The sequence below is a fragment of the Taeniopygia guttata genome, chromosome 34, assembly GCF_048771995.1.
Source record: "Taeniopygia guttata chromosome 34, bTaeGut7.mat, whole genome shotgun sequence".
NCBI classification, from domain to species: Eukaryota; Metazoa; Chordata; class Aves; order Passeriformes; family Estrildidae; genus Taeniopygia; species Taeniopygia guttata.
In genome coordinates, this window is record NC_133059.1 from 1,768,022 (window position 1) to 1,786,343 (window position 18,322).

At 53.6% G+C, this 18,322-nt stretch overlaps 3 protein-coding genes across 3 annotated transcripts in view; 2 read left to right on the forward strand and 1 right to left on the reverse strand.

Annotated features, from left to right (window-relative positions):
* LOC121468955 (uncharacterized) overlaps positions 1 to 18,322 on the forward strand; it is a 2,238,800-nt gene that overhangs the window by 1,294,231 nt on the left and 926,247 nt on the right. The gene's annotated exons all lie outside the window — the stretch shown is intronic.
* Positions 960 to 2,991, reverse strand: LOC140681304 (serine/threonine-protein kinase pim-1-like). The gene is made up of 5 exons (XM_072920865.1): positions 2,984 to 2,991; positions 1,969 to 2,215; positions 1,795 to 1,845; positions 1,224 to 1,590; positions 960 to 964 (listed from the first exon to the last, which is right to left on the reverse strand). Exons 1-5 carry the CDS (start codon positions 2,989 to 2,991, stop codon positions 960 to 962), a joined length of 678 nt encoding a protein of 225 aa, XP_072776966.1.
* LOC140681305 (olfactory receptor 14J1-like) lies at positions 12,649 to 13,236 on the forward strand. The gene has a single exon (XM_072920866.1). The coding sequence runs from the start codon at positions 12,649 to 12,651 to the stop codon at positions 13,234 to 13,236; it is 588 nt and encodes a 195-aa protein (XP_072776967.1).

Here is an 18,322-nt window from a genome sequence, read left to right on the forward strand (position 1 = left end):
AGTGTGCATGTGGCTCTCTCCCTTTTTCTATGGCAGGTGAATATCCTGTATCCAAGGATCACAGAACAGGTCTTCTAATGAAGGTCTGTCCAAGAAGTGCATGGATAAACACCACCTGATAAGATCTTGGCACTCTGGGCAGAGAAACCAGAAACCAGCGGTCAGCTAGAGAAGGCTCCTGTCTGCTTTGCCCCACTCTTCCCATGCCCAGGCCATGCTGCTTTTGTGCTCAGAGCTGTGCCTAAACTTTCCCATCAATTCCCTGTTGTGGAGGAGAGCAGGAGAGCAGGACATGTGGCACCTCCTCAGCAGCTGCCAGAGCGAGATGCTCACGAGCTGCTGCTGTCTCCCAGCACTGGTATTCCCCCGTGGCCAGAGATGAGGATCCACCTGGAGAGAGCCGCTGTGGCAGCGAGAGCTGATGGTCCCAGCTGATCTTCCGGCCCCTCCTGAAAGGGTGCTGCCCGCAGACCATCTGGTGCAGCAGGATGCCCAGGGACCAGATCGTTGCTGCCTCGCCATGGTACCAGCCCAAGTGGGTCCATTCTGGGGGGCTGTATGACAGTGTTCCTATGGAATACAGATGGAGTTCATCAGGGGGATGCTGCTGCTGCTTCCAGAGCCTGGCCCCAGCATCCCTGGGCGTGCAGGGGCCGCCCCAGTGGCACACGGGGCGACTGCTGCACTCTCGCCAGCACCTGGGACATGTGTACAAACTCAGGGCTGGACAAGAAGCCACTGGTGTTGGAAGAGGGCAGCAGAAGCCCCGCCAAGGCCTGACCGTGACATGCAAAGCAAAAACCCACTCAGGGCTGGGGGAAAAATCATCTCCTTATCCTCCCTGCCTGCAGTGCCCTAAAAATATTATGAAGCCAAGGCAAACAAGGGGAGTGGAGCAGCCCAAGCCCTTCCTCTCACCTGCACACCAAACTGGCTGGTGCACTGGTTCTGGCTCACTCCTATGCTACCCCCACCCACGGGTGCTTTTGTCGGGCTGGCTGCTGCTGCTCCAACCCCAGCCCCAGGCAGAGTGGTGGGCAAAGGCTGCCAGTGGGGCTGGAAGATGCCTCCCCACCCAGCCCCGCTCCAAAGCAACTCAGGGGAAGGCTCAGTACCCTGACTGGCAGCAAAAGGGAGAATCCTCGCTGCCACACCCAGCTTGGCCTGTGAGATGTTGGGCCATGAGGTGGCGGGACGGGGAGCACACCCCTGCCCGGGCTCACCTGCAAAGTGAGTGTAGGCTGTGTCTTGCAGGTAGGTGCCACAGCCAAAGTCGATCAATTTTGCCTGGCCAGTGGCCAGGTCAACCAGGATGTTCTCTGGTTTGATGTCGCGGTGCAGGACCCCACGGCTGGTGCAGTGCCGCACGGCCTCCAGCACCTGGCGGAACAGCTGCCGTGCCACCTCTTCAGACAGGAACCTCCGTGCCCGAATGAAATGCAGGAGGTCCTGAGACCGCTCCGGCCGCTCCAGCACCATCACGATGTTGTTGGGGAGCTCAAGGCACTCCAGCAGCTGGACCACACCAGGGAAGCCAGTGGACACCTTGTCCAGCAGCACGATCTCCAGGGGTGCGCTGGTGCCGTCGGGCTGCGGGAGGACCACGGTGCCACCAGTGGGACTGATGTCGTGCCAGGGCTGGGGAACCCCTCAGCCAGCCCGGGATGCTCTGCGCCCTGCGCTGGCCCCACGCCCGCTCCCCATCGAGGGGTCCTGGTGGCTTCCCCCATGCCGGGCCTCGCCTCATCCCCGCCCGGCACGGCCCGGCTGTTCCCGCTGGCCCCGCTCACTCACCAGCTCGTCCCAGTGCCGGACGCGGTTCCGTGGCACCCTTTTGATGGCCACCTGCAAACCAAAGGCACCAGCGGGTTCAGCTCGCCGCCCGCCCTGCCGAGCCCCATCCTCCTCCTCCCTCCTCCTCCTCCTCCTCCTCCTCCTCCTGCACCCGCCGCCGGCCCCGCCGCTCACCGGGGCACCATCCGAGAGCCGCGTGGCTGCGAAGACGCTGCCGAAGCCGCCGCGCCCCAGCAGCGAACCCACTCGGTAGCGCTGCTGCAGCGCCTCCTGCGCCTTCCCTGCGGGCGGGACGCGGCTGTCAGCGCTCGGCCCGGGGCCAGGAGCGGCCCCCGAGCGCCCCTCAACCGCCCCGGGCCGGCCATCCCCAGGCCTTCGGTCTCGGGAACGGGACACGGGAGGCTCGGGGCCGGCGGCCGCGCTGCTGAGCAGCGGAGCTCGGGCCGGGGAAGCCGCGGCAGAGGCGGCGGGCGCGGCCGTGCCGCGTGTGTCCTCCGCGGGGCCCGGGAGGAGCCGGGGCCGGGGCCGGGGCCGGGCCCGGGAGGAGCCAGGGCCGGGGCCGGGGCCGGGCTCGGGCCAGGCGGAGCCAAAGGGCGGCGATGCCGCCCCAGCCCCAGGCACTGATGCCCGCCCAGCAGCGCCACCGCCAGCACGCCCAGAGCCGGGCGGAGGCGAGACCGCGGCGGGGCGGGCGGGGACGGGGACGGGGCAGCCCCGCCCGGGGCCGGGGGCGGGCCGGGGGCATGGCCCGGCCCGGCATGGGGGAGAAGGAGGCGGGGAGAGGGGAGGGACAGCGGGTGAGGGACACCGAGAGGAAGGTGTCCCACAGCCGGAGAGAAAGAAGAGAAAGAGAAAGAAGAGAAAAACTGCTTTTGCTGCCGCTGCTGCTGCCGCTGCTGCCGCCGCCGCCGCTGCTGCCTCTGCAACTGAAGCACCAAGGCCGTTTGTCCGCGTGTCCGTTCCCCGCTCGCCCCACGGCCGAGCCCCGCGCGCCCCGGGGACAGCCCCTTCCTCTGTCCAAACACGGGAACTTTGCCGTGTTGAGCCCAGACCCAGAGTCTGGACTCCTGCCCAGGGACACAGGAATCCCCTCGGCCGCTGCTGTGCATTGTCCCTGCTGAGGGTCAAACACTATCGGGGCGCATTCCCTGAATGCTGAATTTGTACCTGACCCAAGAACTGCACTTACCTATCCATCATTGATTTCCAAAAAAAAACCCCCAAAAAAAAACCAAAAAACAAACAAACAAAAAAAAAAAAAAAACAAAAAAAAAACCCAAAAAAAAAAACCAACCAAAAAAAAAAAAAAAAACAGGGGAAGGTAAAATGTGTGTAGCTCATGCTATTTTAGAGTGTCTAAAACTTGCCAAATTGTGGATCTTAGAAGTGAGATCCATTTGCAATTAATGGGACGGGGAAGTAGTGTAAGATGGAAAAGGGGAGCATAAAAATAAACAGAGAAAAACATCTTGGATTATTTCTTTCCATTTTCATTTCATTTCTTAAAAACTCTTTCAGTTTTCCCAGAATCTTCTCCACAATCCTGTTTGCTCTTTCCAAGAACCTTTGCTGGAGAATGAGGAAGCTTTGAGCAGTTTCTGTCACAAGATGTGCCACCAGCTGCAGCTTCTCTTGGCTTCCCACACCGTGTGTGCAGCTCGACTCTTGCAGAAAAGTGGGACAAATATTTGAAGAACTTTATAGCTTGTTCTTTCTTTTCCTTGTGGGCTGGGCAGTTGTGGCATTGGTGAGATTTTCACTGTTAATGCTCTAGCCTAAGAAACCATGACGGGCTCCCAGGAATTGTCAGGGAATGCAGAGAAAGAATCTCCAGAGCCTGCAGCCAGAACTGGAGAGCAGTGTGATAATCGTTCCAACATGCCCGTGGACATCTTGAAAATGATGTAGAAGATGAAAATGGGCTGACAGAGGGAGTTTGTTTCTGTGTTCAGTTTAGAAGCTTCCACCTCTCGAGCACTGATATAAATCAAGAGTACAATCAGTGCATGAAAAGCACCAGAACAAGCTGGTCCTCTCAGTGGATGGATGAAAGAATCTGAAAAGGAAAAAAGCAGGGAATGATTTTGTGAACTTTCCCTGTACAATGGAACATTTTTACTAATAATTTCCAACCCATTCCCTCCGCTTTTGTCCTTCCTAACAAGGCCATTTTCATCCCAGATTCCCCATGAAGTAAGAACCCTGAGCTTGTGGAAGTGCCTGAAAGATGCCCTGTTCCTCTGCAGGGACACTCAGGCTGGAGCAGGAGCCCTCTCTGGGGAAGCCTCCTCCGAGCTGGAATTTGTGCCGTGCTGGGAGAGGAGGAGGAGGGGAGAAGGCTGGGCACTGTGTGGCAGGAGCAGGGATTTGGGCCGCAGGACATTCCGTCTGTGCCGCTGCCCCACAATGGGCGGGAACGCTGTGGGGATAACTGGGGGGCACTGGAGCGGAATATGGATGGCACTGGGGGGAACTGGGAGGGCCTGGGAATGAACTCAGGTGTATTGGGAGGGACTGGGCTGTGCTGGGAGGGACTGGAGGGGCACTGGGGCTGTACTGGGGCTGTACTGGGGCTGTACTGGGGCTGTACTGGGCTGTACTGGGGATGAACTGGGCTGTGCTGGGAGGGACTGGAGGAGCACTGGGGCTGTACTGGGGCTGTACTGGGGCTGTACTGGGCTGTACTGGGGATGAACTGGGCTGTGCTGGGAGGGACTGGAGGAGCACTGGGGCTGTACTGGGCTGTACTGGGGATGAACTGGGCTGTGCTGGGAGGGACTGGAGGGGCACTGGGGCTGTACTGGGCTGTACTGGGCTGTACTGGGGATGAACTGGGCTGTGCTGGGAGGGACTGGAGGGGCACTGAGGCTGTACTGGGCTGTACTGGGGATGAACTGGGCTGTGCTGGGAGGGACTGGAGGGGCACTGAGGCTGTACTGGGCTGTACTGGGGATGAACTGGGCTGTGCTGGGAGGGACTGGAGGGGCACTGAGGCTGTACTGGGCTGTACTGGGGATGAACTGGGCTGTGCTGGGAGGGACTGGAGGGGCACTGGGGCTGTACTGGGGCTGTACTGGGGATGAACTGGGCTGTGCTGGGAGGGACTGGAGGGGCACTGGGGCTGTACTGGGCTGTACTGGGGATGAACTGGGCTGTGCTGGGAGGGACTGGAGGGGCACTGGGGCTGTACTGGGCTGTACTGGGGATGAACTGGGCTGTGCTGGGAGGGATTTTAAGGGCACTGGGGCTGTACTGGGCTGTACTGGGGATGAACTGGGCTGTGCTGGGAGGGATTTTAAGGGCACTGGGGCTGTACTGGGCTGTACTGGGGATGAACTGGGCTGTGCTGGGAGGGACTGAAGGAGCACTGGGGCTGTACTGGGCTGTACTGGGGATGAACTGGGCTGTGCTGGGAAGGACTGGAGGGGCAATGGGGCTGTACTGGGGATGAACTGGGCTGTGCTGGGAGGGATTGGAGGGGCACTGGGGCTGTACTGGGCTGTACTGGGGATGAACTGGGCTGTACTGGGAGGGACTGGAGGGGTTGAATGGGCTGTTCCTCCCTCCACAGCCTCCCATTGGCCGTGACTCCCGCCCATCACGCCATCAACCAATCAGCGTCAGGGATGGATCATGGCTTTGGGGGCGGTGCCTGGAGCCTGCGCCATCTTTTCTTTTGCCTACAACTCCCATCATGCCCCGCAGCCCAATAGAGCCCCATTGGGGCCGGGACTACAACACCCGTCATGCCCCGCGCTCCACAGAACCGCCCCGGTACCGTCCCCATCTGTCCCACAAGTGTCCCCCAGACCCTCCGGGATCCCCAAGTGCCCCTCAGCGCCCATTCGGGACCCCCCAAAATTTTACTGGTAAAGTACAAAAAACAAGAAACTTTGGAAAAGCATTTAATACAAAACCAATCCAACACAAAGCACTTGTCATAGCAGTAACTTCATTCACTAGCCTATTTAGCCTGGAAAGCCTTAAACACTTAAGTTGTTCAGGTACCCAAAAATGTTCCATATAAAGAGCATTAGAAGGAGAGGAAAGAAAGAGGGAGACAGGAAGACAGAAGCTCCACAGAAAGACACACATGTGGCTCCCAGCTCCTGGGGTTCCAGTGTGGCTGAGACACAAACCCCAGGAGAGGCAGAGTCCATACCAGGGGCTGACCTTGTGCTCCTTGGTTTTACGCCCCTGGGCCTTCGTGGGGCTCCCCCCAGCTGGGACTTCTGATTGCTCGGGCGTTCAGAGCTGGGTTTACACTGTCCCAGCTGTGTGACTGATTGACAGCTCAGCCCAAGGTGTCTCGGGACATCGATCTCATCCAGCCTCTGACAGCGACCATGGTGACACTGGGGAACCTCATGGAGCCATGGGTCAGCTGTGACAAGGCAGGTCCAAGGACACCCTGGTGACACTGGGGAACCTCATGGAGCCATGGGTCAGTTGTGACAAGGCAGGTCCAAGGACACCCTGGTGACACTGGGGAACCTCATGGAGCCATGGGTCAGTTGGGACAGTGCAGGTCCAAGGACACCCTGGTGACACTGGGGAACCTCATGGAGCCATGGGTCAGTTGTGACAATGCAGGTCCAAGGACACCATGGTGACACTGGGGAACCTCATGGAGCCATGGGTCAGTTGTGACAATGCAGGTCCAAGGACACCCTGGTGACACTGGGGAACCTCATGGAGCCATGGGTCAGTTGGGACACTGTGGGGACCTCATGGAATCAGAGGAAACCATTGGGAAACTCCCATGGAACCAAGGGCCCAGGGTGACACTGTGGAGCCCAGAGTGTCATGGAGGAGCCATTGTGACACTGTGTGTCCCCATGGAACCAAGGGAACATGGGACAGGCTGATGCCTTGAGTTTTCGCTTCCATATTTTCCCGATTCTGTCCTGTATCTGTACCTCTGAACTTCATACAGAGTGTCAGCAAGTTCTCTTCACAGTGTAGTCAGACAAAACAATCCTCTTACAGCCCAAGAACCAAGAACACCACTGCAGCTTCAGGCCCAAAAAGTGAAAACAACAGCGAATTGAGGAGAGCAGACTGGGAGGGTGGGACTGCATAACCTGAAGGTGTAATTGGACAATTAACCCCAATATGGAAATGAATCAGAATATAAAAAAAGTGTGGAAACCTGTTGTCCATCCTGGGTGTACCCTCAGCCAGGCCCCTGTACTGCCCAAGGTGAATCCTTTGAAGGCCTTTTGAATAAATCCCCACTTTATTCCTGTAACACTGTCCAGCCTCTGCTCTAGGTGGCCTCTCAAGGCATCAAGGCCTGGCTGCCTTGGCCACCCAGGGGCCACCTCTCATCTGCCTTTGAAACACTGGGACCCTGTGCTTTTCTTTCTTATGGGAAAAAAGCACCTTTCACATCCAGACACCCATGGCCAATGTTGGGAATCCGCCTCCAGGATATATCCAAGGATTTCTCCCAGGTGAAAGCTTCCAGGAGAGACAAGTCTGGCTGGCCTTGGTTTCCAAGAGCTAATTCTTATCTGCCTTTGAAACACTGGGGCTCTGTGCTTTCCTTGCTGATGAAAAGAACTCTTCTTCCTGCCCAGGTGCCCATGGCCAAAACTGAGATTCCACCTTCAAAATTCTGGATATCCAAGGATTTCCCCCAGATAAAAGGTGCCAGGAAAAAACAGGTCTGACTCTCTTGGCCTATGGTGACCACCTCTCATCTTCTTCCAAAACACCTGGCTTCACCTGGACTTTTCTTTCCTATGGGAAAAACCATCCATCTTGACCAGGTGACCATGGCCAAAGTTGGGAATCCTCCTCCAGAATTCCCTAGATCCAAAGATTTCTCAGTGATGAGAGCTACCAAGACAAACGGGTATCACTGGCTCAGCCTCTCAGGAGCCACCTCTCTCCTCCTCTGCCTTTGAAACACTGCGGCTCTGGGCTTTCCTTCCTATGGAAAAGAACCGTCCTTCTTACCAATGCAGAAATGGCCAAAATTTTGGTTCCACCTCCAAAGTTCCTTTATCCAAGGGTTGCTTTCAGACAAAAGCTACCAGGACAGAGAGGCCTGGCTGCCCTTGGCCTCTGGTAGCCGCCTTTCATCTGCCCCTGAAACACCGGTGTTCCATGCTTTTCTTGCTGTGTAAAAGAACTGTCCTTCACCTCCAGGCAACCAGGTCCGAAACTGGTATTCCACCTCTAAAATTCCCTATGTCCAAGGACAAAATCTGCCAGCACCATCTGATCTGGCTGGCCTTGGCCTCTGGTGGCTGTGGCTCATCTGCCCCTGGAACATTGGGGTTCGCTTGTTCCCTTCCTATGGAGACCATGGTGATACTGTGAGGACCTGGTGGTACTTTCCCTAAAAAAAATTGCAATTTGTAAAGGTATCTCTCAGAACAATACCTGGCAGCTTTGGCTGGCCTTGTCCTCTAGTGGGCACCTTTCATCTGCCCCTAAAACAGTGGCACTCTATTCCTTCATTCCTGGGGAAAATAGCTGGTCTTCATGTCCAGGAACCACAGCAAAAATAAGAATTGGCCACCAAGCCTGCCTGGGGTCATGGAACCATCTGCAGGCCCCGGGCAGATATTGACCCTTCCAGTGCTTCCATCCTCCCTCCAGTGAGAGAAAAGGACACAGGGCAGGCACACAGAGGGGCAACATGAAGACACCGAGGTCAGTGAAGAGGAAGTTGAGTCCCAGATGGGAGGGATGAGGAGATGCTTTGATCTCAGGGCTGAAATCCTCTGCTAAAGCTATGGAGAAGGATGTCATTGATACATCAGGCTCTCTTTTTCCCTAAAAGGCATTGAAAAATATGGGGAGATGACTTGTTCAGCAAAGGCCTCCATGCTAAAGTAAGGAAATACTGAAGTCGCTTGATGCCATGAGGTGTTTGAACAGACAAAGAGAGCAGAGTGATGAGACCCTGTGCCCTCAGGGAGAGAAGAAGAAGATCTCTATTCCCAGAGATTAGGATGATTTCAGAAAGAGATGAAGAGAACCTTTGCTCTTAAACAGCACATCTTTAAACTAATACCACTTAAATTGACATGTCCCCTAAACACAGCTGTGGGAAAATCTGTGAAAAAATGGGAGAGATTTCACAATTGCAGATTTTTCCTAGTGGCTGCTATTCATGGAAAAGAAAAGCCATGAGATAATTGTTTTCTTGTGGAGAAGTCTCCATAACATTACAAGAGGAAGTTCTTTCCCTAAGTGAACTGAAGAAAGACTATTCTAGAGGTGGAAAACTGACAGAAAATTTTAGATTTTGTCTCTATACATTGTCAGATTGTATGGAGAAAGGAAGTGTTCTGAAAGTTTTGTTCTGATCCTTATTACTCTGTCTTTTAGTTACTCTTAAGAAACTTTTCTTTATACCATTTAAAAGTTTTGAGCCAACTTTGCCTTTCTTCTAATCCTATTTCAAGAGCAGGAAATGAGTAAGTATATTCTAGTGTGTGCACTGGTAATTAGACAGCACTGAATCCACCACACTTATTGATATATTGCCCAAGAAATCCCAAAATGGTGAACCAAAACCACTACATAAACTTCCTGATGAACTGCCCCAGACCAGAGGGAAATCAAGGCAGAGCCGTGGTTTGTCAGGAGTTGCCTGAACCTAATGATCCCTGTGGTGCATTTGGAGCTGAGCCCGGGAACCTCAGGGCCTGAGAGGAGATTGCACAAACCTTTCCAGGAGTCAACGGCAGAAGAAAACCCCAAACTGTCTCAAAGCATTAAAGGGACCTGCTGAGGTCCATCCCCAACACAGGCTCCTCATGGACTCCATGGAGGAGAGAATTGGAGACTCAAAATGGCACAAAAACCTCTCAGTGTGGAAAGCAAAATCCAAAGTACCTGAAAAAAGTTTAGTATCTCAGAGTATTAATGAGCCCCAGTGAGTGTCAGTACAAAGCTCTCAAGGGACTCGTTAAAGCAGATAATTGGGGCCATGATTGCACAAACCTCTCACAGAGTCTGTATCAAAAGGGAAACACCAAGTACCTTAAAAGTAATGAAGTTCTGGGAGCATGAAGGAGCCCCCAGGGCCATTCCTGACCAAGGCTCCCCAGGGACTCCTTCCAGCAGATCCTTGAGGCCACTGGGATGTGGGCTAGGGGGGGATGCTGAGGGCAGAACCAGGGGGTGACAGTGCCCAGCCTGGCTGGGCTGTGCCAGGAGGCCCCATGGCCTCAGGACAAGGTGTCTCCTGACAGCCCTTGGTGGCACAGACCCTGCTGTGCCCCAGGGCACCAAGACTTGGCTTCTCTTTGTCCCCACCAGTCATCAGTGCCTCCAGTTCTCTGCTCTGTCTGGGGCCTGGGGACACTTTCTCAGTCGTGTCCTTCAGTGGGACCCATTAAAAGTCCAAGAAACTTTGGAGTTGGATTCTGACGTGGAGTTCTGGAGAGGTTTCTGCAGCTCCCTCTCAGGGCCTGATGTTCAGGGCCTGAGCACAAAGCCCCATAGGGTCATTAAAGTCCTTGTGCTGTGTCTGTGCTGCTGAGCTGGGCCAGGCTCCTGGCACAGAGGGTGATCCTGGTAACCAAGAAGAGCTTCAAAAGCACATTTCTCTTGCTGAGCAGCTCTTCTCCCAGCCCAGCAGGGCTGGGGCACTGCCTGCAGCCAGCCCGGGCACAGCACAGAGGCACAGAGAGCTTCAATCAGTCAGGGCTGGGAAGGGCTGAGAAGTGCCTGGGGCAGAATCACTGCCAGCCCTTGGCACAGGAACCTCTGGCTGCAGGACAATGCAGCTGCAGCTCCTGGAGAGATCTCCTAAAGCTGGAACATCCCAATGCCCACAGACCCTGTGAGTGCATTCTCTGCTCATCTCCTGTGCAGAGCAGCCAGGGGTGCCCAGGGCTGTCCTGCAGAGCAGGGTCCTGCAGCCCAGGGCGCTGTGCTGGGCCAGGACTCTGCTGCCTGCCAGGGACAGCTCTCAGCCGGCCCTGGAGCTGCTCCCAGCGCTGGCCAGGAGCTGTGGGGGGAAGGAGCCACCCTGAGCAGGGCAGGTGCTGCTGCTGAGAGGGGCTGGGTGGGGCAGGGCTGCTCCCAGCTCCAACCAGCCTGGGCACAGCTCCAGAGGGCACTTCCCAAAGAAGGTAAGCCTGGGATTGCTGTAAAGGTCAGGAGCTTTCCTGAGAGTGTTTTCAATTTCCTGCTTGGAGCAGGGTGGAAATGTTGGGGTGATGACATGAAGAATTTTGCTTTTCATATATTTGTCATATATTCACAGATCTGTAAATTACTATGATATAGTTATAAAACTATAATCCTTACCTAACTCTATTAAACTTTTAATTAACTATTTTAAACTACCATTATATAGTTAACATAATTATAATCCTTAATTAACTCTAGTACATTTCCTAACCTTTTTCTTAGATTTTAGAACAATAAACTACTGTCTAAATACATTCCTGAAATTCTGTATAGTCTTATTATCAGGAAGAAGACCTACAAGAACAACATTTTGGTTTTTGAATGTGAGCAGTGATAAGAAAAAGCCGGGCAAAGAAATCCTTGGACCTACTCCAATGGGTTGAGCCAGGGGTGTGTAACTGGAGCAACTGAATCTCCTATAGGACGTTCCTGTTAAATATCCTAATTAATCAACCTTAATGAATTGCTGAAATCAGGGTTTGATTGTTCCTCATCCCCACTGGGACACCTGGAAGTTTCAAATAAAGGTCTGGTTTTTCCTTTATTGTTTTAACACTGTTGCAAGGAGGGTTTTTTTCTTTTTTGATTTTAAAGAACAGGGGGATGAGAGAAGCAGAACAGGAATTGTAATCCCAGAATCACAGAACATTCTGAGTTGAAAGGGACACACAGGATCATCAAAGGAATGTTTGAACATTTACAGAGACTCCAGAACTGTGACTTTGGGTGGTCAGTCTCTCTGCTGCGAGCCTCCCAAAGGGCCTTCAGCCACTCCTCATCCCTGGACAGCAGCAGCATCACCTCTGCAGGGCCCAGCAGGGCTCTCCTGAGCTGCCCTTGCCCAGCTGCACACAGAGCCTGCCCCAGCCAGGGCCCTGCACACAGGCAGGTTTCTGTAGGGCCGGGCCGAGGGCACACAGGGTGGGATGGGCTCTGCTGGCAGGGACAAGGCACCTCTCAGGAGGGAATGTCCAGGCCCAGGGAGATGCTCAGGGAAGGAGAGGGGGCTGAGCAGAGCAGTGCTGGGGGAACAAACCCATCCAGCCCCTCACCTTCCCTCAGCCACAGGGAATCCTTTGCCTCTCACATCTCTCAGTGGAAACTCAGAGTGCAGCAGGAATGCTGGGGATTTCTGACCTCAGAGAGCCAGGAATGGTGTGTGGATAGGAAAACGATTCCTAAAACAACTCCTGGGACCTGGGTGAAGGTTTTCCCAGAGCAGGAACAAGGGTGGGTGAGTCCCAGCAGGACAGTCTGCAGGGAATGGCCCAGTCTGGCTCCAAACAGCCTCTCCTGACTTGTCCCTGTCCTTTCTCCATGACCAGGTGCCCATGTGCAGCCACAGCAAATGTCCAACAGCAGCTCCATCAGCCACTTCCTCCTGCTGGCACTGGCAGACACGCGGCAGCTGCAGCTCCTGCACTTCTGCCTCTTCCTGGGATCTCCCTGGCTGCCCTCCTGGGCAACGGCCTCATCATCAGCGCCGTAGCCTGCGGCCACCACCTGCACACGCCCATGTTCTTCTTCCTGCTCAACCTGGCCCTCAGCGACCTGGGCTCCATCTGCACCACTGTCCCCACAGCCCTGCACAATTCCCTCTGGGACACCAGGGACATCTCCTACTCAGGATGTGCTGCACAGCTGCTTTTGTTTGTCTTTTTCATTTCAGCAGAGGTTTCCCTTCTCACTGTCATGTGCTACGACCGCTACGTGTCCATCTGCAAACCCCTGCACTACGGGACCCTCCTGGGCAGCAGAGCTTGTGCCCACATGGCAGCAGCTGCCTGGGCCAGTGCCTTTCTCAATGCTCTCATGCACATGACAAATACATTTTCCCTGCCTCTGTGCCATGGCAATGCCCTGGGCCAGTTCTTCTGTGAAATCCCCCAGATCCTCAAGCTCTCCTGCTCCAAATCCTACCTCAGGGACTTTGGGCTCAATGCAGTTAGTGCCTGTTTAGCATTTGGCTGTTTTGTGTTCATGGTTTTCTCCTATGTGCAGATCTTCAGGGCTGTGCTAAGGATCCCCTCTGGGCAGAGACGGCACAAAGCCTTTTCCACCTGCCTCCCTCACCTGGCCGTGGTCTCTCTGTTCCTCAGCACAGCAGTGTATGCCCATCTGAAGCCCCCCTCGATGTCCTCCCCATCCCTGGATCTGGCCCTGTCAGTTCTGTACTCGGTGGTGCCTCCAGCCCTGAACCCCCTCATCTACAGCCTGAGGAACCAGGAGCTCAAGGCTGCAGTGTGGAGACTGATGACTGGATGCTTTCAGAAACATTAAACTGCTGGCCAGTTTCTGCAAACCACTAGAAATAAAAGTCACTTTTAATACTTCTTGTTGGATTCATTTTGGAGGTTCTTTTTCTTTGTTTTACATATTAACATTGTCCACAAAGAAGTGTCATTGTTTATGCCATTTCTCATTTTGTTTCTCTCCACCTTTCCTGTACCCACAGACTGTGTCAATAAGGGGCTGCGATCTCAGTGGCTTCAAAGGAACTAAAGGATGTCCCAGCAGAGTTTTCTGCAGAGATGCCCTTTTGTTGCCTTCTCTGGAGCTGCAGCAGCAATGTCTGTGTGCAGAGCTGGGGCAGATCAGTGCTGGCACAGCAGCTGTGCCCAGGAGCAGCAGCACTTGGTGCTGCCAGTGCTGCTCCCGTGGCCCTGCCCCGCTGCCCTGGTGGCCCTGGTGTTGCTGCAGGGCCTGAGTGCTCTCGGGGCCGGGCACAGTCCTGGGGGTGGCAGTGCCGGGGCTGCAGCAGGGACAGGCCATGGGCACTGCTGGGGCAGCGCTGACGCCTCAGGCCAGGGCCTGGGGGCTCCAGGCTCCTTGTCCAGGCTCTCTCAAGAACATGGCCAGGCCAATGCTCAGCACAGAAAACCCCCATGGGCAGCCCCAGGCTGTTGGTGTGGGGACAGCACAAATGCCATCAGCCCCTGGGGCCAGGAAGGGCTGGGGGACGCCAGGGAAACCACTCAGCTTTGTCCTGGCCTCTGCAGTCAGCCAGAAATTTCTTCCCATCAGCTGGGAGTTTCCTGTCCCACTGCAGACACTGCTGCTTAGAGCCAGGGCTGCCTGGCAGCCACCCCCAAACTGCCCTGAGCATTTCCTTGGCTTCACCTTTGCTTTCTTTACTATTCCTGATACAAATTTCTTCCTCTTGCCCACCCCTGTTCCCTCCCCTGCAAACAGCCCATCCTGTTTGCCCTTTCCTCTCTGGCCCCACTCCCCATTGCAGTTCCTGACTTGGCACCATGGGAACGGCCCTTGGGGAGCAGGATCATCCCACAAGTGCTGCAGGAATTGTCTGCAGGCTCCTGCAGTGCCTGGTGCTGCTCCCTTGCCAGAGGCACCCCAGGCCAGGGGGGCACATCTGGGCTGCTGTGTCTGGCTGTGGGGCTCCCTGTTCTGGGCAGTGAGGAGGAGCTGGAGAGGCTCTGCAGGACTGACAGGATGGGCTTTGGGGCTGTGAGGAGAAGCTGAGGGACCTGGGCTGCTGGAGCTTCTGAAGAGGAGGCCCAGGGCTCCTCCTGCAACTGCTCCATGGGTGGTTTCAGAGAATCCCAGAATCAGCAAGGTTGGAAAAGACCTTGGAGATCATCAAGTCCAACCTGTGCCCTGACACCGCCTTGTCTCCCCTGAGCCTCCTCTTCTCCAAGATAAACAACCCCAGCTCCCTCAGCTGCTCCTCACAGGAATTGTGCTCCACACACCTCACCAGCCTTGTTGCCCTTCTCTGGACATGTTCCAGCCCCTCCATGTCCTTCCTAAATTGGGGGGCCCAGAACTGGACACAGCACTCGAGGTGCTGCCCAACCAGTGCCCAGCACAGGGGAAGAATCACTGCCCTGCTCCTGCTGGCCACACCATTCCTGATCCAGGCCAGGAGCCATTGGCCTTCTTGGCCACCTGGGCACACTGCTGGCTCATGTCCAGCCTGCTGTCCATCAGTCCCTGCAGGTCCCTTTCTGCCTGGCTGCTGTCCAGCCCCTCTGTCCCCAGCCTGTAGCACTGCAGGGGTTGTTGTGGCCAAAGTGCAGGACCCGGCACTTGGACTTGTTAAACCTCACCTTGTTGGGTTTGGGCCCTGGATCCAGCCTGTCCAGGGCCCTCTGCAGAGCCCTCCTACCCTCCAGCAGTTCAATACTCCAGGACAACTTGGTGTCACCATGGTTCCATGTGGCCCCAGAGTGTCCCAATGGTCTCCATGACTCCATGAGGCCTCCCAGTGTCACAATGTCCCTTTGGTTCCATGGGACCCCTTGGTGTCACAAAGTCCCTTGGATCCTTGGGCCCCGCAGTGTCAGAATGGCACCGTGGTCCCCCAGGGCCCTGCAGTGTCACAGTGGATCCTTGGTTCCATGAGGCCTGGCAGAGCAGCAATGCTCTCCTTGGTCCCACAGTGTCACAAAGGCCTCTTGGTCCCAAGGGCCACCATGGTGTCAAACATGTTTCCTTCATTCCATGTATCCCTGAGGAGCAGCATTGGCCCCTTGGTTCCATGGGGTCCTGCAGTGTCACCATGGCCCCATGGTGACACGAGGTCCTGCTCTGTCACAAAGCTCTGCATGGTTCCACAAGGCCCTGCAGGGTCACAGTGGCCTCTCTGGTCCCACCAGGACCCAGACTGTCACAATCCTTGCTCCCATTCAGCCCCACAGTGTCACAATGGCCCTTGGCTCTGTGGTGCCTTGTTGTACACAGTGTCACCATGGTCCTCTGAGTGCCACCAGGCCCCGCAGTGCCACAAAGGCCCCCTTGCATCCCCAGGGCCCTGCAGTGTCACAATCATCAGAGAATCAACCAGGCTGGGAAAGACCTTGGAGAGCATCAAGTCTGTGGGAATCCAGGGCATCCCTCTGGCTGCCCTGGCAGGTCTGGGACCCTGGCACGGGTCAGGAACCCCCCTGGACAGAGCCCTGAGAGACACTGTCTGTGATCTCTGTCCATGGAGAGGAGTTTTCAATCTTACAGGATGAATTACAAGCTCTGAATGTTTGATATGAGTAATAATTAGTGTGACACGGGTGCAAAAGTAGAATTTTAGGATTCTAGGTAAGGGGTTCAAAGGAGGCAAGATGGAGGAAATCGTGTGTGTCCTGTACTTTTTCGTCTTCTTCATGCCCTCCATGTTTCACTGTAGTGTTGGCATTTTTCTGTTGGTTTAGGCTGGGGACACACTGTTTAACGTAGATGACAGATATTGGCACATTATTGTAAATATAGCACAGGTAGTTTCTGGTATATAATGTTTGTAACATCCCACTGGGGGCAGAGCCCCACACGCTGCCCTGCAGGACAGACCTGCGGCAGGTCAGACAGAATGTGTTATAGATAAGCAAAAATAAACAACCTTGAAAACAGCCCAGACGAATTATGGCACCTTCTTTGGCAACGGGGCAGAAAGACAGAGACTTTCTACAATCTCGGAATCACCAATACCCACAGATTCCGACACTGTGCTATTAAGAAATCCTTTCCAGGTACCACTGAAGCAGCAATCCAAACCATGGAAAGAGGGTGAATTCATGCCAGCAAAACCAAAGGACTTGTGAAGAAACTTGAGGAATGGACGATCACATCTAAACTGGGTGATACCAAATTGACTTCCAACCAGGACTGGGTGGTAATGGTTTGGGAAGACCCAAATGATCCAAGGCAGGTACAAAGAATAACACCTCACTGAGAAATAAGGCAAAGCTTGCATCACTGGTTCTAAGCCCGGCCTGAATAAACCCTGAGACGCCTCCGACACCTCCTTGGCACAGGAACACTGCCACTTCAAACAGGAGGGTCAGGAGTGTTTCAGTCAAAGAGTTCTCATAGCCTGGCCTCAGCCTGTGGCTTGTACAGGGAAGAAGGGAAATTGCCATCAGTACTATACTGTATACTTTATGTGATTCATCCCAATACTGGACACGCTAGCTGGGTTACAAGTGAATGTTCAAATTATGGGAATAATTGGTGTTGTAGCTCACAAAATCTATGTTCTCGTTGCAAGAGGTATCAGTACTGAATCCATTCCCTATGCAGATAGAACCCAAAACAACTGAAGTAATAACTTTGTTTTGTGGATGGATTATTAGTGCCTGCTGAGTGAGAGATACCTGAGGAACAGTGGGAAACCACAGTTAAGGAGTGTCGAAAAGGACTTGCCTAAAAAAATGAGTAAAAAGGAGTGACAAGGGAAACAGAGGGCAAGCCTGGATTGAGCACTGTACTCACCACCGAGAAGATCACACGTACCTGCTGTGGGAAGCAACCCCACAGGCAGGGGAGGTGGGGGTATAAGCCATGCCAGACCTCTGTCATTCCTGTTTCTGTCTCTCATTTGTTGTCTTTTCCCTTCTGAGGTACCAGCAAGATCGTGTCCCAAATGCTACAGAAAGTATTACATGGAAAGGAACCAAAGTTCCTTTTTGTTACACACACCCATGTCAACAGCCACAGACCCACCCAAACTGAGTACCTGCAGGCAAAATGGGGGAAAATATTGGATTACAAGGAACTTAGGAAAAAGTAGTAATACTTGGGGCATGGAATGTCCAAAAGGAGAGAGATGGATTTGTTTTACATTTGATCTTAGAGATATAGTCCAAGATTCGGTAAAAAGGCAATTAGTAAACAAAAAGGTGAAACCAGCACAGCAATCTAGCTCTGTATTAACCCCAAATTATATACTGCATCGTATTATAGGACTCCAAGCAGTTATAGAGGAGATAACAAACAAAGCTGCTCAGGCACTGGAATTAATATTGAGTCAGCAAAGCCAAACTATAACTGCAGTGTATTAAAATAGGTTGGCTTTATGCTATTTATTGGCTAAAGAATGGGGTGTACAGATTGTTGAAAATAGATGGCAATGAGGGCATCATCCTGGAAAAAACAAAGGATATCAGAAAAAAATTATGATCCAGGTATCAGTCCAAAAAAAAACCAAAGGGAAAATAATGTTAAAAACTAACAGGTGGGGTAATGTATTGAGAATGGGGTGGTGGAAGAAATTAGGATTCTTCCTTTTATGTGTTACAAGTGTTTTGATATTTCTTCTTTGTTTAATCCCATGTTTTATTTGATTACCAACAGAGTCCAAAGAATGCAAGAGGATAAGAAATATTGCTCAAGCCAAATGATTTATAAAGAATAAGAGGAGGGATTGTGACAAATGCATATTTATGACTGGCTTTTCGCAAGTGTTACAATGAATATTATATCTGTCATGTTAGAAAGTTTATGCTGTATTAATTCTCTTACGTATTCTGTTAAGTGTAGTTTTAGGTTACAACATACTATTAAAATAGAGACTATGTACGTGGGGGGAGTTTTCTTTTTAGGAATGAGATACTCCCTTCGAGGAACACCTCAG